The sequence below is a fragment of the Carcharhinus amblyrhynchos genome, unplaced genomic scaffold (assembly GCF_965287045.1).
Source record: "Carcharhinus amblyrhynchos unplaced genomic scaffold, sCarAmb.v2.hapA scaffold_39, whole genome shotgun sequence".
Classification (NCBI taxonomy): domain Eukaryota; kingdom Metazoa; phylum Chordata; class Chondrichthyes; order Carcharhiniformes; family Carcharhinidae; genus Carcharhinus; species Carcharhinus amblyrhynchos.
Genome location: NW_027649780.1, coordinates 301,436 through 323,838, shown reverse-complemented (window position 1 = coordinate 323,838; position 22,403 = coordinate 301,436). Strand labels below are relative to the sequence as shown.

At 50.9% G+C, this 22,403-nt stretch overlaps 1 protein-coding gene across 1 annotated transcript in view; it reads left to right on the top strand.

Annotated features, from left to right (window-relative positions):
• Positions 1-22,403, top strand: part of LOC145363504 (FH1/FH2 domain-containing protein 3-like) — a 41,617-nt gene that overhangs the window by 9,354 nt on the left and 9,860 nt on the right. The window contains exons 5-10 of the mRNA XM_080218700.1: positions 8,977-9,171; positions 10,048-10,230; positions 13,952-14,071; positions 16,795-16,956; positions 20,349-20,539; positions 22,099-22,273. Coding sequence (XP_080074826.1) covers positions 8,977-9,171; positions 10,048-10,230; positions 13,952-14,071; positions 16,795-16,956; positions 20,349-20,539; positions 22,099-22,273 — 1,026 coding nt within the window. The remainder of the gene's footprint in view (positions 1-8,976; positions 9,172-10,047; positions 10,231-13,951; positions 14,072-16,794; positions 16,957-20,348; positions 20,540-22,098; positions 22,274-22,403) is intronic.

The window sequence follows — 22,403 nt, the reverse complement described above, 5'->3', positions numbered from 1 at the left end:
CTCCATTCACCTGACGAAGGGGCAAACCCCGAAAGCTTGTGAGTTCATTATCAAATAAATCAGTTGGACTTTAACCTGGTGTTGTCAGACTTCTCAGAGCGTTGTTGCTAAGGGGGTTGCTGAGGAGAGGGGGGAGGGTGTTGTTGCCAAGGGGGTTGCCGAGGAGAAAGTGTTGTTGCCCAGGTGGTTGCCGAGGAGAAGGGGGAGGGTGTTGTTGCCGAGGGGGTTGCCGAGGGGAGGGTGTTGTTGCCCAGGGGGTTGCCGAGGGGAGGGTGTTGTTGCCCAGGGGGTTGCCGAGGGGAGGGTGTTGTTGCCCAGGGGGTTGCCGAGGGGAGGGTGTTGTTGCCCAGGGGGTTGCCGAGGGGAGGGTGTTGTTGCCCAGGGGGTTGCCGAGGGGAGGGTGCTGTTGCCCAGGGGGTTGCCGAGGGGAGGGTGCTGTTGCCCAGGGGGTTGCCGAGGGGAGGGTGCTGTTGCCCAGGGGGTTGCCGAGGGGAGGGTGTTGTTGCCCAGGTGGTTGCCGAGGGGATGGTGTTGTTGACCGGGGAGGGTGTTGTTGACCAGGGAGTTGCCGAGGGGAGGGTGTTATTGTCCAGGGGGTTGCCGAGGAGGGGGGGGCAGGGTGTTGTTGCCGAGGGGGTGTGTTGGTTAAGGGGGGGGGGGGGTGGGGGGAGGGTGTTGTTGCCGAGGGGGTGTGTTGGTTAAGGGAGAGGGGCGGGGGCAGGGTGTGAGGGAACCAGAACGATGGGGCACAGTTTCAAAATAAGAGGGTTTGGAACGTAGGGACATGGGAGCAGGAGTAGGCCATTCAGCCTTTCGAGCCTACCCCACCATTCTGTATGATCATGGGCTGATCTTTGATTTGATTTATTATTGTCACATGTATGGGGATACAGTGAAAAATATTGTTTCTTGCGCGCTATACAGACAAAGCATACCATTCATAGAGAAGGAAAAGAGAGAGTGCAGAATGTAGTGTTACAGTCATAGCGAGGGTGTAGAGACTACCTCAACTCAATGTGAGGTCGGTCCATTCAAAAGTCTGACGGCAGCAGGGAAGAAGCTGTTCTTGAGTCGGTCGGTACGTGACCTCAGACTTTTGTATCTTTTTCCCGACAGAAGAAGGTGGAAGAGAGAATGTCCGGGGTGTGTGGGGTCCTTAATTATGCTGGCTGCTTTTCCCCGAGGCAGTGGGAAGTGTAGACAGAGTCAATGGATGGGAGGCTGGTTTGAGTGATGGATTGGGCTACATTCTCATTCCATCTGGCTAAGTCAGGGGTTCTACTTGTAGATACGCAGGGTAGAATAGGTGTAGGGTGATGCGGCGGCGCGGGCTTGTTGGGCCGAAGGGCCTGTTTCCCGTGCTGGGTTGTTCTTTGTTCTTTGTATCTCCATCTCATCCTAACATCACTTCCCTTTCCCCATAGCCCTTTATCCCACTTTTGACCAAATGTTTATCTATCTCTTTCTTGAATCCGTTGATTGACTCTGCATCCACTGCGCTCTGGGATAGTGAGTTCCATAGATTCACAACTCTCTGTGAGAATTGGCTGCTCATCTCTGCTTGAACCTCCCTCCCCCTCTTACTCTACAACGATGACCTCTTGACTGTTCTAGAAGTGGGAACAAGACAGTAGGACTAGGGGGCACAGCCTCAAGATAAAGGGGAGGCGGTTTAGAACGGAGTTGAGGAGGAACTTCTTCACTCAAAGGGTGGTGAATCTCTGGAATTCTCTGCCCGTTGAAGTGGTGGAGGCTGCCTCGCTAAATATTTTTAAGTCACGGGTAGATAGGTTTCTGATCGACAGGGGAATTAAGGGTTATGGGGAGAGGGCGGGAAAGTGGAACTGAGCCAAGACAGATCAGCCATGATCTTATTGAATGGCGGGGCAGGCTTGAAGGGCTAGATGGCCTACTCCTGCTCCTATTTCTTATGTTCTTATGTTCTTAACATTTACTGTATCAATCCCGTTGAGTTATTTTATAAGCCTCGATCAAATCCCCCCGCCCCATCCTTCTGTACTCCAGCGAGTCCAAGCCCACACTACTCAACCACTTCCGGTGGCACAGCGGTTAGCACTGCGGTATCACAGCCCCAGGGACCCGGGTTCAATTCCCGGCTTGGGTCACTGCCTGTGTGGAGTCTGCACATTCTCCCCATGTCTGTGTGGGTTTCCTCCGGGTGCTCCGGTTTCCTCCCACAGTCTGAAAGACGTGCTGGTTAGGTGCATTGGCCGTGCTAAATTCTCCCTCAGTGTAACCTGAACAGGCGCCAGAGTGTGGTGACGAGGGGAATTTCACAGTGACTTCATTGCAGTGTTAATGTAAGCCGACTTGTGACACTAATAAAGAAACTTAAAAACTTAGAACTCATACAACAGCCCCTTCAAAACTGAAACCAATCTGGTGAGCCTCTTCTGAACTGCATCCAATGCCATCACATTCTTCCTCAAAGAAGGTGATCAGAATGCAATGCTCTCAGATGTGGTCTCACCAATGCCTTACTCAATTGTAACAACACTTCTCTATTTTTATACTCTAGTCCCTTTGCAATAAATGTCCATTTCTCTCTCTCTTGTAGGGAGATGGTCATTGCCTGGTATTTGTGTGGCGTGGTTAGCACTGCTGCCTCATGGCCCCAGGGACCCGGGTTCGATTCCCGGGTTGGGTCACTGTCTGTGCAGGGTTTGCATATTCTCCCATCACGTGGGTTTCCTCCGGGTGCTCCAGTTTCCTCCCACGGTCCGAAAGACAAGCAGGTTGGGTGGATTGGCCATGCTAAATTGCCCCTTAGTGTCCAAAGATGTGCGCGTTAGGTGGATTAGCCATGTTAAATTGTCCCTTAGTGTCCAAAGATGTGTAGGTTAGGTGGATTGGCCATGCTAAATTGTCCCTTAGTGTCCAAAGATGTGCAGGTTAGGTGGATTGGCCGTGCTAAATTGACCCTTAGTGTCCAAAGACGTGCAGGATAGGTGGATTGGCCGTGCTAAATTGCCCCTTAGTGTCCAAAGATGTGCAGGTTAGGTGGATTGGCCGTGCTAAATTGCCCCTTAGTGTCCAAAGATGTGCAGGTTAGGTGGATTGGCCGTGCTAAATTGCCCCTTAGTGTCCAAAGATGTGCAGGTTAGGTGGATTGGCCGTGCTAAATTGCCCCTTAGTGTCCAAAGATGTGCAGGTTAGGTGGATTGGCCGTGCTAAATTGCCCCTTAGTGTCCAAAGATGTGCAGGTTAGGTGGATTGGCCATGCTAAATTGTCCCTTAGTGTCCAAAGATGTGCAGGTGAGGTGGATTGGCCATGCTAAATTGTCCCTTAGTGTCCTAAGATGTGCGGGTTAGATGGATTGGCCATGGTAAATTGTCCCTTAGTGTCCAAAGATGTACAGGTTAGGTGGATTGGCCATGCTAAATTGTCCCTTAGTGTCCAAAGATGTGCAGGTGAGGTGGATTGGCCATGCTAAATTGTCCCTTAGTGTCCAAAGATGTGCAGGTGAGGTGGATTGGCCATGCTAAATTGTCCCTTAGTGTCCTAAGATGTGCGGGTTAGATGGATTGGCCATGGTAAATTGTCCCTTAGTGTCCAAAGATGTACAGGTTAGGTGGATTGGCCATGCTAAATTGTCCCTTAGTGTCCAAAGATGTACAGGTTAGGTGGATTGGCCATGCTAAATTGCCCCTTAGTGTCCAAAGATGTGTAGGTTAGGTAGATTGGCCATGCTGAATTGCCCCTTAGTGTCCAAAGATGTGCAGGTTAGGTGGATTGGCCATGCTAAATTGCCCCTTAGTGTCCAAAGATGTGCGGGTTAGATGGATTGGCCATGCTAAATTATCCCTTAGTGTCCAAAGATGTACAGGTTAGGTGGATTGGCCATGCTAAATTGTCCCTTAGTGTCCAAAGATGTACAGGTTAGGTGGATTGGCCGTGCTAAATTGTCCCTTAGTGTCCAAAGATGTGGGTTAGGCGGGTTGCCCACGCGAAATTGCCTCTAACTGTTATGAGGGAAAGCTAAAGTAAATGTATGGGATTATGGGGATAGGGCCTGGGTGGGATTGTGGCCAGTGCAGACTCGATGGACTGAATGGCCTCCTTCTGTACTGTAGGGATTCAATGATACAAATGCCATTGTCGGGGTTGGGGGGGGCGGTGGGTTTCCATTTAAGGTGGTGATAAGAGACTGTGAGACCAGGGAATAGAACTAGGCCCTGCTCTGTTCATTGATTTCAGTGTGAGAATTCTCAACTCTCAGTTTTCCCTTAACTTATCCCCGTAGCTCTCGATTCCCTCCCCGATTAAAAATCAGTCTGTCTCAGCCTCGAACACACTCTTGCTACCCTTAGAGAAGAAATTCCTCTTTGTCTCTATCTCCAGTGGGGGGTGACACCTCCACTCCCCCTTTACTCTGAGATTACACATTCTGGTCCTACACTCTCCCACAAGGGGAAACAACTTCTCAGCATCTAACCCTGCCAACTATCCCCCCCTCCCAACCTCCCCCACCTGCTGGGAAGAGATAGAAACATGGAAAAACTACAGCACAAAAACAGGCCCTTTGGCCCACCAAGTTGTGCCGAACATGTCCCTCTGTTATTGATGTTCCAATAACTGCCGCCTCTCATTCTTCTGAACTCAATCCAGGTGAGTTGCAGGCCCAACCTACTCAAGATTTACTAGGAAGCTACCAGGACTTGGTGGATTGAGTTATAAGGAGAGGCTGGATAGACTAAAGTGCAGGAGGCTGAGGGGTGATCTTATAGAGGTCTACAAAATAATGAGGGGCACAGATCAGCTGGATAGTCAATATCTTTTCCCAAAGGTAGGGGAGTCTAAAACTAGAGGGGAGAGGTTTAAGGTGAGAGGGGAGAGATACAAAAGGGTCCAGAGGGGCAATTTGTTTCATACAGAGGGTGGTGAGTGTCTAGAACAAGCTGCCAGAGGTGGTAGTAGAGGCAGGTACAATTTTGTCTTTTAGAAAACATTTAGACAGTTACATGGGGAAGATGCGTATAGAGAGATAGGGGCCAAACATGGGCAATTGGGACTAGCTTAGTCATTTAAAAAAAATGGGCTACATGGACAAGTTGGGATGGCATGATTGCACAGTGGGTCAGCACTGCTGCTTCACAGCGCCAGGGTCCCGGGTTCGATTCCCGGCCTCGGGTCACTGTCTGTGTGGAGTTTGCACATTCTCCTCGTGCCTGCGTGGGTTTCCTCCGGGTTCCTCCCACAGTCCAAAGATGTGCGGGTTAGGTCGATTGGCCGTGCTGAGAAATTGCCCCTGGGTGTCCAGGGATGTGTAGGTTAGAGGGATTAGTGGGTATGAAATGTAGGGATATGGGGGTAGGGCCTGGGTGGGATTGTGTTCGGCGCAGACTCGATGGGCCGAAGGGCCTCTTTCTGCACTGTAGGGTTTCTGTGATAATTCCATGAAAGGCCTGTTTCCATGCTGTAAACCTCTAGGACTCTAACCTCATAAGAAAATCCCTCCGTACCCAGGATCGACCGAGTGAGCCTTCTCTGGACTGACCCCGATGTATCTTTCCTCAGATAAGGGGGCCAAAATTGCTCACAGTAATCCAGGTACGTTCTAAGTGGTGCCTGGTATAGTTTTAGCTAGACTTCCCTATTTGCCCGGGGAGTTTGATGGGGCCTACTGCTTGTAATATATATGTATCTCTTGGAAGGAAACGCAGCTGGCCTGATTAGCAGGTTTGCAGATGATACTAAGATGGCTGGAGTTGCGGATAGCGATGAAGGTTCTCAGAGAATACGGCAGGACAATTTGCCGGAGTAATGGCAGGTGGAATTTAATCCGGACAAATGCGAGGTGATGCATTTCGGTAGATCCAATTGAGGTGGGAGCTGTAACGTAAGTGGCAGAACCATCAGGAGCACAGACACACAGAGAGATCTGGGAGCCCAGGCCCACAGATCCTTAAAATTGGCAGCACAGGTGGAAAAGGTGGTGAAGGAAGCACATTCCATGCTTGCTTCCATCGGACGAAGCATCAAGGATAAAAGTTGGGAAATTATGTTACAGTGTGAGGTAATTCACTTTGGTAGGAGCAACAGATGTGTCGAGTATAGGGCTAACGGGAGGACTTTGAATAGTGTGGATGAACAGAGGGATCTAGGTGTATGTGTACATAGATCCCTGAAAGTTGGGAATCAAGTAGATAAGGTTGTTAAGAAGGCGTACGGTGTCTTGGCGTTTATTGGTAGGGGGATTGAATTTAGGAGTCGCAGCGTCATGTTGCAACTGTACACAACTCTGGTGCGGCCGCACTTGGAGTACTGTGTGCAGTTCTGGTCCCCGCATTACAAGAAGGATGTGGAGGCTTTGGAGAGGGTGCAGAGGAGGTTTACCAGGATGTTGCCTGGTATGGAGGGGAGGTCCTATGAGGAGAGACTGAGGGATTTAGGGTTGTTTTCGTTGGAAAGAAGGCGGCTAAGAGGGGATCTTATTGAAACATATAAGATGATTAGCGGTTTAGATAGGGTGGATAGTGATAGCCTTTTTCCTCGGATGGAGAAAGCTAGCACGAGGGGGCATGGCTTTAAATTAAGGGGGGGTAGCTACAGGACGGATGTCAGGGGACGGTTCTTTACCCAGAGGGTGGTGAGGGATTGGAATGCCCTGCCTGCTGCAGTTGTAAATGCGTCTAGTTTGGGGGCGTTTAAGAGATCTCTGGATAGGTTTATGGACGAAAAGGGATTGGTACAGGCTAGTGGGTCATTGTTTTTGTAACTGGTCGATGCAACATCGTGGGCCGAAGGGCCTGTTCTGCGCTGTAATGTTCTATGTTCTATGTTCTATGTTGTATAAAACGTTGGTGAGGCCACATTTGGAGTACTGTGTCCAATTCTGGCCCACCGCACTACCAGAAGGATGTGGAGGCTTTGGAGTGAGTGCAGGAAAGGTTCACCAGGACGTTGCCTGGTACGGAGGGTCTTAGCTATGAGGAGAGATTGGGCAAACTGGGATTGTTCTCCCTGGAAAGATGGAGGATGAGGGGGTGATCTGAAAGAAGTTTATAGAGGGGTATAGACAGGGTGAACAGTTGGAAGCTTTTTCCCAGGGTGGAAATGACAATTACAAGGGGGCACAAGTTCAAGGTGAGGGGGGAAAGGTTGAGTGGAGATGTGCGGGGGAAGGTTTTTTACACACAGGGTGGTGAGAGCCTGGAACACGCTGCCAAATGAGGTGGTGAGGCAGGATTTTAGCCATATTTAAGACTTATCTGGATAGACACACGAACAGACGGGGAATAGAGGGATAAAGGTGGTTGGTCTAGATAAGACAACGTGATCAGCGCAGGTTTGGAGGGCCGAAGGGCCTGTCCCTGTGCTGTACTGTTCTTTGTTGTACTCCTGCTCCAAAGCCTTAGTACTCGCCTCCAATGTCAGGCATGACATTAACCCAAAGCCTGTGCTCCTCACCCCCCTCTCCCTCTCAGATGGAGAGTCCATCCCGCGTGCCCCACCTCCTCCCACACCCTTGCCCCTCCGGTCTCCCGAGGTCGGATCTCTTTAACTCTCGCCACTCTTTTTTTTCTGGGATCTTGCTATGCACCGGCTACCCACGGGACATAAGGGCACGGCACACCTTGGGGGCGGAAAGGACCTATCCTTCCCTTGCACTCCATTTACGCACGGTAAGCTCCCGCACCTAAAAATAAAACAACGATGTGATAAGGACCCCACCGATAACCGTGCGGCCAAATTCCCCTCTAATTCCAGTTTCAAGTTTGCTGATGACACCACCATAATGGGTCAGATCTCACGCGTTGATGAGACAGAGTACAGGAATGAGAATCTAGTGAACGGGTGCGGTGATAATAATCTCTCCCTCGATGTCAACAAAATGAAGGAGATTGTCATCAACTTCAGGAAGCGTATTGGAGAACATGCCCCTGTCTACATCAACAGGGACTAAGTGGAAATGGTCGAGAGCTTCAAGTTTCCAGGTGTCCAGATCACCAACAACCTGTCCTGGTCTCCCCCATGCTGACACTATAGTTAAGAAAGCCCATCAACGCCTCGACTCTCTCAGAAGACTAAGGAAATTTGTCATGTCCGCTATGACCCTCACCAACTTTTACAGATGCACCATAGAAAGCATTCTTTCTGGTTGTATCACAGCTCGGTTTGGGCTCCTGCTCTGCCCAAGACCACAAGGAACTACAAAAGGGTCATGAATGTAGCCCAGTCCATCACACAAACCAATCTCCCATCCATTGACTCTGTCTACACTTCCTGCTGCCTCGGGGAAAAGCAGCCAGCATAATCCAGGACCCCACACACCCCGGGCATTCTCTCTTCCACCTTCTTCCATCGGGAAAAAGATACAAAAGTCTGAGGTCACGCACCGACTGACTCAAGAACAGCTTCTTCCCTGCTGCCGCCAGACTTTTGAATGGACCTACCTCGCATTAAGTTGATCTTTCTCTACACCCTCGCTGTGACTGTAACACTACATTCTGCACCCTCTCCTTTCCTTCTCTATGAGCGGTATGCTTTGTCTATATAGCCCGTGAGAAACAATACTTTTCACTGTGTCCCAATACACGTGACAATAATAAATCAAATGAAATCACTTCATTTGTTACATAGCAAGATCCCACAAAAAATCAGCGATGTGACGAGGACCCCTGTGCTCCATTTTCTCATGATGTTAGGTGTCAGGAGTTGATGGATATGAGGGCAGGAGGTGAGGGGGGTGAGTGAGGAGGTGGTGAGTGGGGGGTGATTGAGGGAGATGTGTGAGATGGTGTGTGGGAGTGGGGTGTTTGAGGGGTGAGGGGGTGGGGGGGAGGTGAGGAGGGGGATTGAAAGGGTGAGGAGGGGTAGGGGATGAGGGGAGGTGGAGGGATGGGAGAGAGGGAGAGTGAGCGGGATAGGGAGGTGAAGGGGGTGAGGGGGAGTGAGCAGGGTGGGGCATGAGGGGTGATTGTGGGGATGTGACTTTTGATTGACCTGGCCAGAGGCAACTGAGTTCAGCCTTGTTCACTCTGGCTCCCAACAAGCAGAACGTCAGACAGAAGCGAGAGTTGATGGTGCTGGGTATGAAGAGGAGCAACCTCATCAACATCGGCCTCTCTGCTCTGCCAGCCCCCCACATTGTCCGTGCTGCGCTGCTGAGCTTTGACCAGTGTGTGCTTGAGAAAGAAGCAATCGAGGTGAGACCACAATGTGAGAGAGAGAGTAAATGTGCGTGAGAGAGAGAATGTGTGTGAGACAGAGAGAGAGAATGTGTGTGAGAGAGTTGCATGTGAAACTGTGTGTGTGTATGTGAGAGAGAGAGAGAGAGTGAGTGTGAGAGAGCGAGTGTGAGAGAGAGAGCGAGCGTGTGTGTGAGAGCGAGCGTGTGTGTGAGAGCGAGCGTGTGTGTGAGAGCGAGCGTGTGTGTGAGAGCGAGCGTGTGTGTGAGAGCGAGCGTGTGTGAGAGCGAACGTGTGTGTGAGAGTGAGTGTGTGTGAGAGCGAGAGTGTGTGTGTGAGAGCGAGAGTGTGTGTGTGAGAGCGAGAGTGTGTGTGTGAGAGCGAGAGTGTGTGTGTGAGAGTGAGAGTGTGTGTGAGAGAGAGTGAGTGTGTGTGAGAGAGAGTGAGTGTGTGTGAGAGAGAGTGAGTGTGTGTGAGAGAGTGTGAGTGTGTGTGAGAGAGTGTGAGTGTGTGAGAGAGAGTGAGTGTGTGTGAGAGAGAGTGAGTGTGTGAGAGCGAGAGTGAGTGTGTGAGAGCGAGAGTGTGTGTGAGAGAGAGTGAGTGTGTGTGTGAGAGAGTGTGTGTGTGTGTGAGAGAGTGTGTGTGTGTGAGAGAGAGTGTGTGTGTGTGAGAGAGAGAGTGTGTGTGTGTGAGAGAGTGTGTGTGTGTGAGAGAGAGTGTGTGTGTGTGAGAGAGAGTGTGTGTGTGAGAGAGAGTGTGTGTGAGAGTGTGTGTGAGAGTGTGTGTGAGAGGGAGTGCATGTCAGACAGAGTGACTGAGTGTGTGTCAGTTTGTGTGAATGAGAGGGTGAAAGACAGGCATCACAAACCACGGCTCTCTCCCTCCAACCCACAGCGGCTGCTGACGATGGTTCCCACGGAGGAAGAGCTGGAAAAAATCCGGAGTGCTCAGCAAGCTGGCCCAAATCTCACCCTTGGCTCGGCGGAACAGTTCCTGCTCACACTGGCATCCGTCAACGAGCTCCAGGCGAGACTACATCTCTGGTCCTTCAAGTTGGAATATGACAGCATGGAAAAGGTGAGATCCAGGAGAAATCTCAACTGGGGACAGTCATGGCTGAGAGAGGGAGCTGGAGACGGGGAGGGGCAGAGAGTGAGGGGGTGTGGGGTATATCAGAGAGTGTTACGGTGAGGGGGTGTGGGGTATATCAGAGAGTGTTACAGTGAGGGGGTGTGGGGTATATCAGAGAGTGTTACAGTGAGGGGGGTGTGGGGTATATCAGAGAGTGTTACGGTGAGGGGGTGTGGGGTATATCAGAGAGTGTTACAGTGAGGGGGGGTGTGGGGTGTATCAGAGAGTGTTACAGTGAGGGGGGTGTGAGGTATATCACAGAGTGTTACAGTGAGGGGGTGTGGGGTATATCAGAGAGTGTTACAGTGTGGGGGGTGTGGGGTATATCAGGGAGTGTTACAGTGAGGGGGGTGTGGGGTATATCGGGGTGTGGGGTATATCAGAGAGTGTTACAGTGAGGGGGGTGTGGGGTATATCAGAGAGTGTTACAGTGAGGGGGTGTGGGGTATATCAGAGAGTGTTACAGTGAGGGGATGTGGGGTATATCAGAGAGTGTTACAGTGAGGGGGTGTGGGGTATATCAGGGAGTGTTACAGTGAGGGGGGTGTGGGGTATATCAGAGAGTGTTACAGTGAGGGGGTGTGGGGTATATCAGAGAGTGTTACAGTGAGGGGGTGTGGGGTATATCAGAGAGTGTTACAGTGAGGGGGTGTGGGGTATATCAGGGAGTGTTACAGTGAGGGGGGTGTGGGGTATATCAGAGAGTGTTACAGCGAGGGGGTGTGGGGTATATCAGAGTGTGTTACAGTGAGGGGGTGTGGGGTATATCAGAGAGTGTTACAGTGAGGGGGGTGTGGGGTATATCAGAGAATGTTACAGTGAGGGGGGTGTGGGGTATATCAGAGAGTGTTACAGTGAGGGGGGTGTGGGGTATATCAGAGAGTGTTACAGTGAGGGGGGTGTGGGGTATATCAGAGAGTGTTACAGTGAGGGGGTGTGGGGTATATCAGAGAGTGTTACAGTGAGGGGGTGTGGGGTATATCAGAGAGTGTTACAGTGAGGGGGGTGTGGGGTATATCAGAGAGTGTTACAGTGAGGGGGGTGTGGGGTATATCAGAGAGTGTTACAGTGAGGGGGTGTGGGGTATATCAGAGAGTGTTACAGTGAGGGGGTGTGGGGTATATCAGAGAGTGTTACAGTGAGGGGGGTGTGGGGTATATCAGAGAGTGTTACAGTGAGGGGGTGTGGGGTATATCAGAGAGTGTTACAGTGAGGGGGTGTGTGGGGTATATCAGAGTGTGTTACAGTGAGGGGGTGTGGGGTATATCAGAGAGTGTTACAGTGAGGGGGTGTGTGGGGTATATCAGAGAGTGTTACAGTGAGGGGGTGTGGGGTATATCAGAGAGTGTTACAGTGAGGGGGTGTGGGGTATATCAGAGAGTGTTACAGTGAGGGGGTGTGGGGTATATCAGAGAGTGTTACAGTGAGGGGGGTGTGGGGTATATCAGAGAGTGTTACAGTGAGGGGGGTGTGGGGTATATCAGAGAGTGTTACAGTGAGGGGGTGTGGGGTATATCAGAGAGTGTTACAGTGAGGGGGTGTGGGGTATATCAGAGAGTGTTACAGTGAGGGGGTGTGGGGTATATCAGAGTGTTACAGTGAGGGGGGTGTGGGGTATATCAGAGAGTGTTACAGTGAGGGGGTGTGGGGTATATCAGAGTGTTACCGTGAGGGGGGTGTGGGGTATATCAGAGAGTGTTACAGTGAGGGGGGTGTGGGGTATATCAGAGAGTGTTACAGTGAGGGGGGTGTGGGGTATATCAGAGAGTGTTACAGTGAGGGGGGTGTGGGGTATATCAGAGAGTGTTACAGTGAGGGGGTGTGGGGTATATCAGAGAGTGTTACAGTGAGGGGGGTGTGGGGTATATCAGAGAGTGTTACAGTGAGGGGGGTGTGGGGTATATCAGAGAGTGTTACAGTGAGGGGGGTGTGGGGTATATCAGAGAGTGTTACAGTGAGGAGGGTGTGGGGTATATCAGAGAGTGTTACAGTGAGGGGGGTGTGGGGTATATCAGAGAGTGTTACAGTGAGGGGGGTGTGGGGTATATCAGAGAGTGTTACAGTGAGGGGGGTGTGGGGTATATCAGAGAGTGTTACAGTGAGGGGGTGTGGGGTATATCAGAGAGTGTTACAGTGAGGGGGGTGTGGGGTATATCAGAGAGTGTTACAGTGAGGGGGGTGTGGGGTATATCAGAGAGTGTTACAGTGAGGGGGTGTGGGGTATATCAGAGAGTGTTACAGTGAGGGGGGTGTGGGGTATATCAGAGAGTGTTACAGTGAGGGGGGTGTGGGGTATATCAGAGAGTGTTACAGTGAGGGGGTGTGGGGTATATCAGAGAGTGTTACAGTGAGGGGGGTGTGGGGTATATCAGAGAGTGTTACAGTGAGGGGGTGTGGGGTATATCAGAGAGTGTTACAGTGAGGGGGTGTGGGGTATATCAGAGAGTGTTACAGTGAGGGGGTGTGGGGTATATCAGAGTGTTACAGTGAGGGGGGTGTGGGGTATATCAGAGAGTGTTACAGTGAGGGGGTGTGGGGTATATCAGAGTGTTACCGTGAGGGGGGTGTGGGGTATATCAGAGAGTGTTACAGTGAGGGGGTGTGGGGTATATCAGAGAGTGTTACAGTGAGGGGGGTGTGGGGTATATCAGAGAGTGTTACAGTGAGGGGGTGTGGGGTATATCAGAGAGTGTTACAGTGAGGGGGGTGTGGGGTATATCAGAGAGTGTTACAGTGAGGGGGGTGTGGGGTATATCAGAGAGTGTTACAGTGAGGGGGGTGTGGGGTATATCAGAGAGTGTTACAGTGAGGAGGGTGTGGGGTATATCAGAGAGTGTTACAGTGAGGGGGGTGTGGGGTATATCAGAGAGTGTTACAGTGAGGGGGGTGTGGGGTATATCAGAGAGTGTTACAGTGAGGGGGGTGTGGGGTATATCAGAGAGTGTTACAGTGAGGGGGTGTGGGGTATATCAGAGAGTGTTACAGTGAGGGGGGTGTGGGGTATATCAGAGAGTGTTACAGTGAGGGGGGTGTGGGGTATATCAGAGAGTGTTACAGTGAGGGGGTGTGGGGTATATCAGAGAGTGTTACAGTGAGGGGGGTGTGGGGTATATCAGAGAGTGTTACAGTGAGGGGGGTGTGGGGTATATCAGAGAGTGTTACAGTGAGGGGGTGTGGGGTATATCAGAGAGTGTTACAGTGAGGGGGGTGTGGGGTATATCAGAGAGTGTTACAGTGAGGGGGTGTGGGGTATATCAGAGAGTGTTACAGTGAGGGGGTGTGGGGTATATCAGAGAGTGTTACAGTGAGGGGGTGTGGGGTATATCAGAGTGTTACAGTGAGGGGGGTGTGGGGTATATCAGAGAGTGTTACAGTGAGGGGGTGTGGGGTATATCAGAGTGTTACCGTGAGGGGGGTGTGGGGTATATCAGAGAGTGTTACAGTGAGGGGGTGTGGGGTATATCAGAGAGTGTTACAGTGAGGGGGGTGTGGGGTATATCAGAGAGTGTTACAGTGAGGGGGTGTGGGGTATATCAGAGAGTGTTACAGTGAGGGGGGTGTGGGGTATATCAGAGAGTGTTACAGTGAGGGGGGTGTGGGGTATATCAGAGTGTTGCAGTGTGGGATATATCTGTGTTTGCACTAATTACACTGATGTTTTGTACAGGATATTGCAGTGCCTCTCTTCAACTTGAAGCTTGCAATGGAACAACTGTCGGGGAACAGGACCTTCCACTGTATCTTGGCAACCCTGCTGGCCATAGGGAACTTCTTGAATGGTGTCAATGTAAGAGAACACAGCTCGATCAGTCACTGTCCCCCCCATCAAACACTCCCAGGACAGGTACAGCACGGGGTTAGATACAGAGTAAAGCTCCCTCTACACTGTCCCCCCATCAAACACTCCCAGGACAGGTACAGCACGGGGTTAGATACAGAGTAAAGCTCCCTCTACACTGTCCCCCCATCAAACACTCCCAGGACAGGTACAGCACGGGGTTAGATACAGAGTAAAGCTCCCTCTACACTGTCCCCCATCAAACACTCCCAGGACAGGTACAGCACGGGGTTAGATACAGAGTAAAGCTCCCTCTACACTGTCCCCCCCATCAAACACTCCCAGGACAGGTACAGCACGGGGTTAGATACAGAGTAAAGCTCCCTCTACACTGTCCCCCCATCAAACACTCCCAGGACAGGTACAGCACGGGGTTAGATACAGAGTAAAGCTCCCTCTACACTGTCCCCCCCATCAAACACTCCTGACAGGAGATAGATTCAAGGTGAGCAGGGGCTGGGTTTACAGAGATGTCTATCTTTCTGTCTCACCTTTTCACCCAGAGGATGGTGATGGTCTGGAACACACTGCCTGGGAGGGTAGTGGAGACGGGATGTCTCACATCCTTTAAGAAGTATTTGAATGAGCATTTGGCACACCATGACATAAGAACATAAGAAATAGGAGCAGGAGTAGGCCATCTGGCCCCTCGAGCCTGCCCCGCCATTCAATAAGATCATGGCTGATCTGTCGCTGCTCAGTTCCACATTCCCGCCCTCTCCCCATAACCCTTAATCCCCTCTCTTATCAAAAACCCATCAACCCGCGTCTTAAAAATATTTAGCGAGGCAGCCTCCACCACTTCAACGGGCAGAGAATTCCAGAGATTCACCACCCTTTGAGTGAAGAAGTTCCTCCTCAACTCCGTTCTAAACCGCCCCCCCTTTATCTTGAGGCTGTGCCCCCTAGTCCTACTGTCCTTTCTGAGCGGGAAGAGTCTCTCCACCTCTATCCTATCCATCCCATTCATCATCTTATACGTCTCAATGAGATCTCCCCTCATTCTTCTAAACTCTAACGAGTACAAGCCTAGTTTATTCAGCCTCTCCTCATAGCTCAACCCCCTCAACTCCGGCATCAGCCTAGTAAACCTCCTCTGCACTCCCTCCAAGGCCAAAATATCCTTGCGTAAGTACGGCGCCCAAAACTGCACACAGTACTCCAGCTGCAGTCTCACCAATGCCCTATACAGCCGCAGCAAGACCTCCCTACTTTTATATTCAATCTCCCTCGCTATGAAGGCCAGCATCCCATTTGCCTTCCTGACCACCTGCTGCACCTGCAGGCTGGGTTTTTGCGACTCATGCACAAGGACCCCGAGGTCCCTCTGCACCGTCGCCTGCTGCAGTTTTCCTCCACGTAAGTAATAATCCTTCCTACCATTATTCCTACCAAAGTGGACCACCTTGCACTTGCCAACATTAAATTCCATTTGCCAGTTCCTGGCCCATTCGCCCAGCCTATCTAGATCCTTCTGCAGACTCTCCACACCCTCCGCGCAATTTGCCGTTCCACCAATCTTGGTGTCATCAGCAAATTTCGACACCATACACTCGGTTCCCTCCTCCAGATCATCTATATAAATGGTAAATAGCTGAGGCCCCAGCACCGACCCCTGGGGCACTCCACTAGTCACCATCCGCCAATCCGAATAGCACCCGTTGACCCCCACTCTCTGCCTCCTATTTGACAACCAATCCTCTATCCACGCTAACACCCTACCCCCAACTCCATGTCCCTCGACCTTCTGCAATAACCTCTTGTGAGGTACCTTGTCAAACGCCTTCTGAAAATCCAGAAAGGCCACATCCACCGGCTCTCCTCTATCCACCGCCCTAGACACATCCTCATAGAACTCCAGTAAATTTGTCAGACACGACTTCCCCTTAATGAAACCGTGCTGCGTCTGCTCTATCAAGCAATTCCCTTCAAGATGCCTCGTTATTTCCTCCTTGATGACGGATTCTAACATTTTAACTACAACAGACGTTAAACTAACCGGCCTATAATTCCCCGCCTTTTGCCTGGCACCCTTCTTAAACAACGGCGTAACATTAGCCGTTTTCCAATCTTCCGGCACTTCCCCGGAATCCAGCGACGTCTGGAAAATAACCACCAAGGCATCTACTATCACCTCCGCCATTTCTTTCGGAACCCTCGGATGCATTCCATCCGGTCCTGGGGACTTGTCCACAATCAGCCCCTCCAGTCTGTCGAGCACCGCCTCTCTAGTAACAGTAATGTCATTAAGACCCTCCAGTCCTACCACCTTTCCATCGCTAACACCTGGCAAATTATTCACGTCCTCCTCCGTGAAGACAGAAACAAAAAAGTTATTCAAGACCTTAGCCATATCCCCATCCCCTACCACTAGGTCCCCTTTCTCATCCTCTAAGGGTCCAACGTTCACCCTAGCCAGCCTCTTCCTTTTTATATATTTCCAGGGCTGTGTACTCGTGATGGGATTCAGTGAGTGTTCAGGTGTATCTCACGTGTTGTTGTAGACGTGATGGGCCGAAGGGCCTCTTTCCCCTGCGCTGCGAGATTCTATCATTTTATTGCACAGTTGGATGTTGACTGGTCTGAGGTTTCCTGTGGGGTTATAACGGGTGTTATATCAACGCTGGTCCCTCTTTTACGTTCCTCTCTCTGTCTCTGTGTGTCTGCCTCAGGCCAAGGGCTTTGAGCTGAGCTACCTGGAGAAGGTGCCGGGAGTGAAAGACACCGTGCAGAAGCAGCCTCTGCTCTACCACGCCTGCTCCACCATCCACCACAACTTCCCCGACACCACTGACCTGTACTCGGAGATCACAGCCGTCACTCGCTCTGCCCAGGTAAACCCTCCAATTTCCACACTCTCTCTGCTGCCCGCTCCATCTCCTGCTGCCCGTTATCTCCCTCTTGGTGGCTATTCCGGCTCACATCTCCCGTCAGGTTTACTCCCTCTCTTTCTCCTGAGCCCTTCCCTCTCCCTCTCTCTCACACTCTGTCTGTTTCACTCACACTCTGTCTCTGTGTGTCTTTATCTTTCCGTCCCTCTCTGTGTCTCTGTCTCTCTATGTCTCTGCTTCTCTGTCTGTCTGTCTCTCTCTCTCTGTCTGTCTCTCTCTCTTTCTCACTCTCTGTCTCACTTTTTCTGTCTCACTCTCTCCGACTTATTCTCTCTCTGTCTCTTTCTCTCTGTTTCTCTCTCTCTGTCCCTCAGTGTCTCTATCTTTATCTCTCTATCGCTCTCTCTCTATCTCCCTGTCTCTGTCTGTCTCTATCTCTCTTTCTCTATCTCTCCCTCTGTCTCTCTCTCTCTCTTTCTCACTCTGTCTCACTCTCTCCGACTTATTCTCTCTCTGTCTCTTTCTCTCTGTTTCTCTCTCTCTCTGTCCCTCAGTGCCTCTATCTTTATCTCTCTGTTGCTCTCTCTCTGTCTCTCTCTCTGTCTGTGCCTACCTCTCTCTGTCTCTTTCTCTCTGAATCCCTCTCTCGATCTCTCACTGTGTCTCTCTCTCTCTGTTTTTCTCTCTCTCTGTCTCTCTCTCTCTGTCTCTTTCTCTCTCTCCGACAGCACCTTCCAAACCCGCCACCTCCACCGTCTAGAAGGACGAGGGACAGCAGACACATGGGGAGCACCACCACCTGTAAGATCCCCCTCTGAGCCCCACTCACTGGGAAATATATCGGCCGTTCCTTCACTGTGACTGGGGTACAAATCCCGGAACTCCCTCCCTAACCTAGGTGTAAACCTCCCTCCCTAATCTAGGTGTATGTGTACATAGATCCCTGAAAGTTGGGAATCAAGTAGATAAGGTTGTTAAGAAGGCGTACGGTGTCTTGGCGTTTATTGGTAGGGGGATTGAATTTAGGAGTCGTAGCGTTATGTTGCAACTGTACACAACTCTGGTGCGGCCGCACTTGGAGTACTGTGTGCAGTTCTGGTCCCCACATTACAGGAAGGATGTGGAGGCTTTGGAGAGGGTGCAGAGGAGGTTTACCAGGATGTTGCCTGGTATGGAGGGGAGATCCTATGAGGAGAGACTGAGGGATTTGGGGTTGTTTTCGCTGGAAAGAAGGCGGCTAAGAGGGGACCTTATTGAAACATATAAGATGATTAGAGGTTTAGATAGGGTGGATAGTGATAGCCTTTTTCCTCTGATGGAAAAATCTAGCACGAGGGGGCATGGCTTTAAACTAAGGGGGGGTAGTTATAGGACAGATGTCAGGGGTAGGTTCTTTACCCAGAGGGTGGTGAGGGATTGGAATGCCCTGCCTGCTGCAGTTGTAAATGCGCCTAGTTTGGGGGCGTTTAAGAGGTCTGTGGACAGGTTTATGGATGAAAAGGGATTGGTTTAGGTTAGTGGGTCATTGTTGTTGTTTTTTTTTTAACTGGTCGGCGCAACATCGTGGGCCGAAGGGCCTGTTCTGCGCTGTAATGTTCTATGTTCTATGTTCTAACAGCACTGTGGGTGTTATCCACACCACATGGGGACTGCAGCAGGTTCAAGAAGGGGTGGCTCCCCCCACCACCTCAAGGGGCAATTAGGGATGGGCGATAAACAGTGGGGCCAGCCAGCGACACCACGTACTGTGAATGAATAAAAAATAATCTGAAATTGAAAGGTACATTTCAACCTTATTAGGTGTGCACCTGTGCACGGTGGCACAGTGGGTGAGCACTGCTGCTTCAAAGCTTCAGGGACCTGGGTTCGATTCCCGGCTTGGGTCACTGTCTGTGTGGGGTTTGCACATTCTCCTCGTGTCTGCATGGGTTTCCTCCGGGTGCACCAGTTTCCTCCCACACTCTGAAAGACGTGCAGGTTAGATTAAAGGCCATGCTGAACTGACCCTTAGTGTCAGGGGATTAGCAGGTTAAATATGTGGGGTTTACGGGAATGGGGCCACGGTGGGATTGTGGTCGGTGCAGATTCAATGGGCTGAATGGCCTCCTTCTGCAACGTGGAGATTCTATGATTCTATTGACTTTGGGTGCATAGGTCACAAGGTAGGCTTGGTAATTTGAACGTAGGAGAATCATAGACTCAGAGAAACTCTGCAGTGCAGAAGGAGGCCATTTGGCCCATTGAGTCAGCACAGACCACAATCCCAAGGCCCAATCCCCATAACCCCATGTATTCGCCCCGCTAATCCCTCTAATCTACACATCCCGGGACACCGTGGGGAAATTTAACACGGCCAATGCACCTAACCTGCATGTCTTTCAGACTGGGAGGAAACTGGAGCACACAGAGGAAACCCACGCAGACACGGGGAGAACATGCAGACTCCGCACAGACAGTGACCTGAGGCTGGGAATCGAACTCAGGCTGTAGCACTGTGAGGCAGCAGTGTCAACCACTGTGCCACACTGTGTCGCCCAAAAGTTTACCTTTGCCCTCTGCCTATGACCCTTTCCCCTACAACTGCATCACGTGACATGGGGTCCGGGTCCATAGGACTCTTAAATCGGCCTCAGAAGGTAGAGGATGTGGTTAAGAAGGCGGATGGTGTACTGGCCTTCATTAATCGAGGGATTGAGTTTAGGAGTCGGGAGGTAATGCTGCAGCTTTATAAGACCCTGGTCAGACCCCACTTGGAGTACTGTGCGCAGTTCTGGTCGCCTCACTACAGGAAGGATGTGGAAGCTATTGAAAGGGTGCAGAGGAGATTTACAAGGATGTTGCCTGGATTGGGAGGCATGCCTTATGAGGATAGGTTGAGGGAGCTCGGTCTCTTCTCCCTGGAGAGACGAAGGATGAGAGGTGACCTGATAGAGGTTTATAAGATGTTGAGAGGTATAGATAGGGTGGATTCTCAGAGGCTATTTCCCAGGGCTGAAATGGTCACTACGAGAGGACACAGGTTTAAGGTGCTGGGGAGCAGGTACAGAGGAGATGTCAGGGGTAAGTTTTTCACTCAGAGGGTGGTGAGTGAGTGGAATCGGCTGCCGTCGGTGGTGGTGGAGGCGAACTCGATAGGGTCTTTTAAGAGATTTAATAGGATTGGGGGTTATAAATAGGCCTGGTAGGTAGGGATATGATCGGTGCAACTTGTGGGCCGAAGGGCCTGTTTGTGCTGTAGTTTTTCTATGTTCTATGACACATTGTGAAAATCCCCTGGGTGTGCCGGGTGGGGGAGAGGTTGGGGAAGGAGGATTAAACTTTTGCCCTCTGCCCTAATGTTACATCACTCACTGTGAGGACATTGGCCCTCTCCACCACCCCGCTCCCCCCAACAGGTGGACTTCGCCCAGCTCCAGACTGACCTGACGCGGCTGGAACACAATTGCAAGGCAGCCTGGGATGACCTGAAGGCCATTGCCAAGCGGGACAGCAGCCCGGTATTCAAGAGCAAGTTACCCGCCTTCCTGAAGGAGTGTGCGCAACGCATCATCATCCTGAAGTCAGTCCAGAGGCGGATACGAAACAGGTGGGGCTGACTGGGGTCGGGGGGGGCGAACCAAATGGGTTTTTCCGACATTTGACAACATAGAACATAGAACATTACAGCGCAGAACAGGCCCTTCGGCCCACGATGTTGCGCCGACCAGTTAAAAAACAATGACCCACTAACCTAAACCAAACCCTTTCCATCCATAAACCTATCCACGGATCTCTTAAACGCCCCCAAACTAGGCAATGATTTCATGATGTACAGGTTAGGTGGATTGGCCATGCTAAATTGCCCCTTAGTGTCCAAAGATGTGCAGGTTAGGTGGATTGGCCATGCTAAATTGCCCCTTAGTGTCCAAAGATGTACAGGTTAGGTGGATTGGCCATGCTAAATTGCCCCTTAGTGTCCAAAGATGTGCAGGTTAGGTGGATTGGCCATGCTAAATTGTCCCTTAGTGTCCAAAGATGTACAGGTTAGGTGGATTTGCCATGCTAAATTGTCCCTTAGTGTCCAAAGATGTGCAGGTTAGGTGGATTGGCCGTGCTAAATTGCCCCTTAGTGTCCAAAGATGTACAGGTTAGGTAGATTGGCCATGCTAAATTGTCCCTTAGTGTCAGGGGGATTAGCAGGGTAAATATGTAGGGCAACGTAGTTACCCAAATAGAGGGTAACAGTCCAACGATGTGTGAGTTAGGTTGATTGGCCATGCTAATATTGCCCCTTAGTGTCCTGAGATGTGTAGGTTAGAGGGATTAGCGGGTAAATATGTTGGGATATGGGGATAGGGAATTTTTGGGATTGTGGTTGGTGCGGACTCGATGGGCCAAATGGCCTTTTTCTGCACTGTAGGGATTCTATGATTTCCATGGGGTGTTACAGAGATAGGGTCTGGGTGGGATTGTTGTCAGTGCAGGATTGATGGGCTGAATGGCCTCCTTCTGAACTGTAGGGATTCTATGATTCTAATCGATCAGCCATGATCTTATTGATCGGCAGACCAGTCTTGAGGGGCCGAGTGGACTACTCATTCATGGGACATGGGCCTTGCTGGCTGGCCAGCATTTATTGCCCATGGAGGGCAGTTGAGAGTCGACCACGTGGTTCTGGAGTCACATGTAGGCCAGACCGGGTAAGGACGGCAGATTTCCTTCCCTAAAGGACATTAGTGAACCAGATGGATTTTTCCGACAATTGAACATGGTTTCACCGTCATCAGTAGATCCTTAATTCCGGGTACGTTTTGTTGAATTCAAATTCCATCATCTGCAACGGTGGGATTCGAACGCAGGCCCTCAGAACATTAGCTGAATTTCTGGATTAATAACCATTAGGCCAACACCTCCCCTTTGTATGTTTTTCCTTATTTAGTAAGAGACATTTGAAGTCAGAACTGAATGAACTCTTAAACCTGGAGCCTCTGTTATTTCTTTTCCGGCAGACTCCCTCTGCTGGTACATGTGCATATGAGTGGACAAAGTGCACAGTGCAATTTTCAATATGCGGCAGGTTGGTTTTGACCCCAGGGGCCCGCCCTGGGTGAGCGGTCAGAGAGTCGGTGCAGGTAGGTGTGATTCACATCGTCTTCCCCATTGCAGGTTCCATTCCTTCCTCCTATACCTCGGCTATCCAAGCTCCAGCGTTCGCAAGATGACCGTCGGCAAGTTCTGCAAGCTCATCAGTGACTTCGCCTTGGAGTATCACACAACCCGAGCCCAAATCCTGCAGCAGAAAGAGAAGCAAGAAAGAGATATAGAGAGACTGCAGCGGGAGGTCAGTATTCTTGTGTGTGTGTGTGTGTGTGTGTGTGTGTGTGTGTGGGGGGCGGGTGGTGGGCAGGGGAGTTTGCAGGCAGAGATGGGAATGGCTGTGAGAGAGGCAGAGAGAGAGGCAGATACAAGGG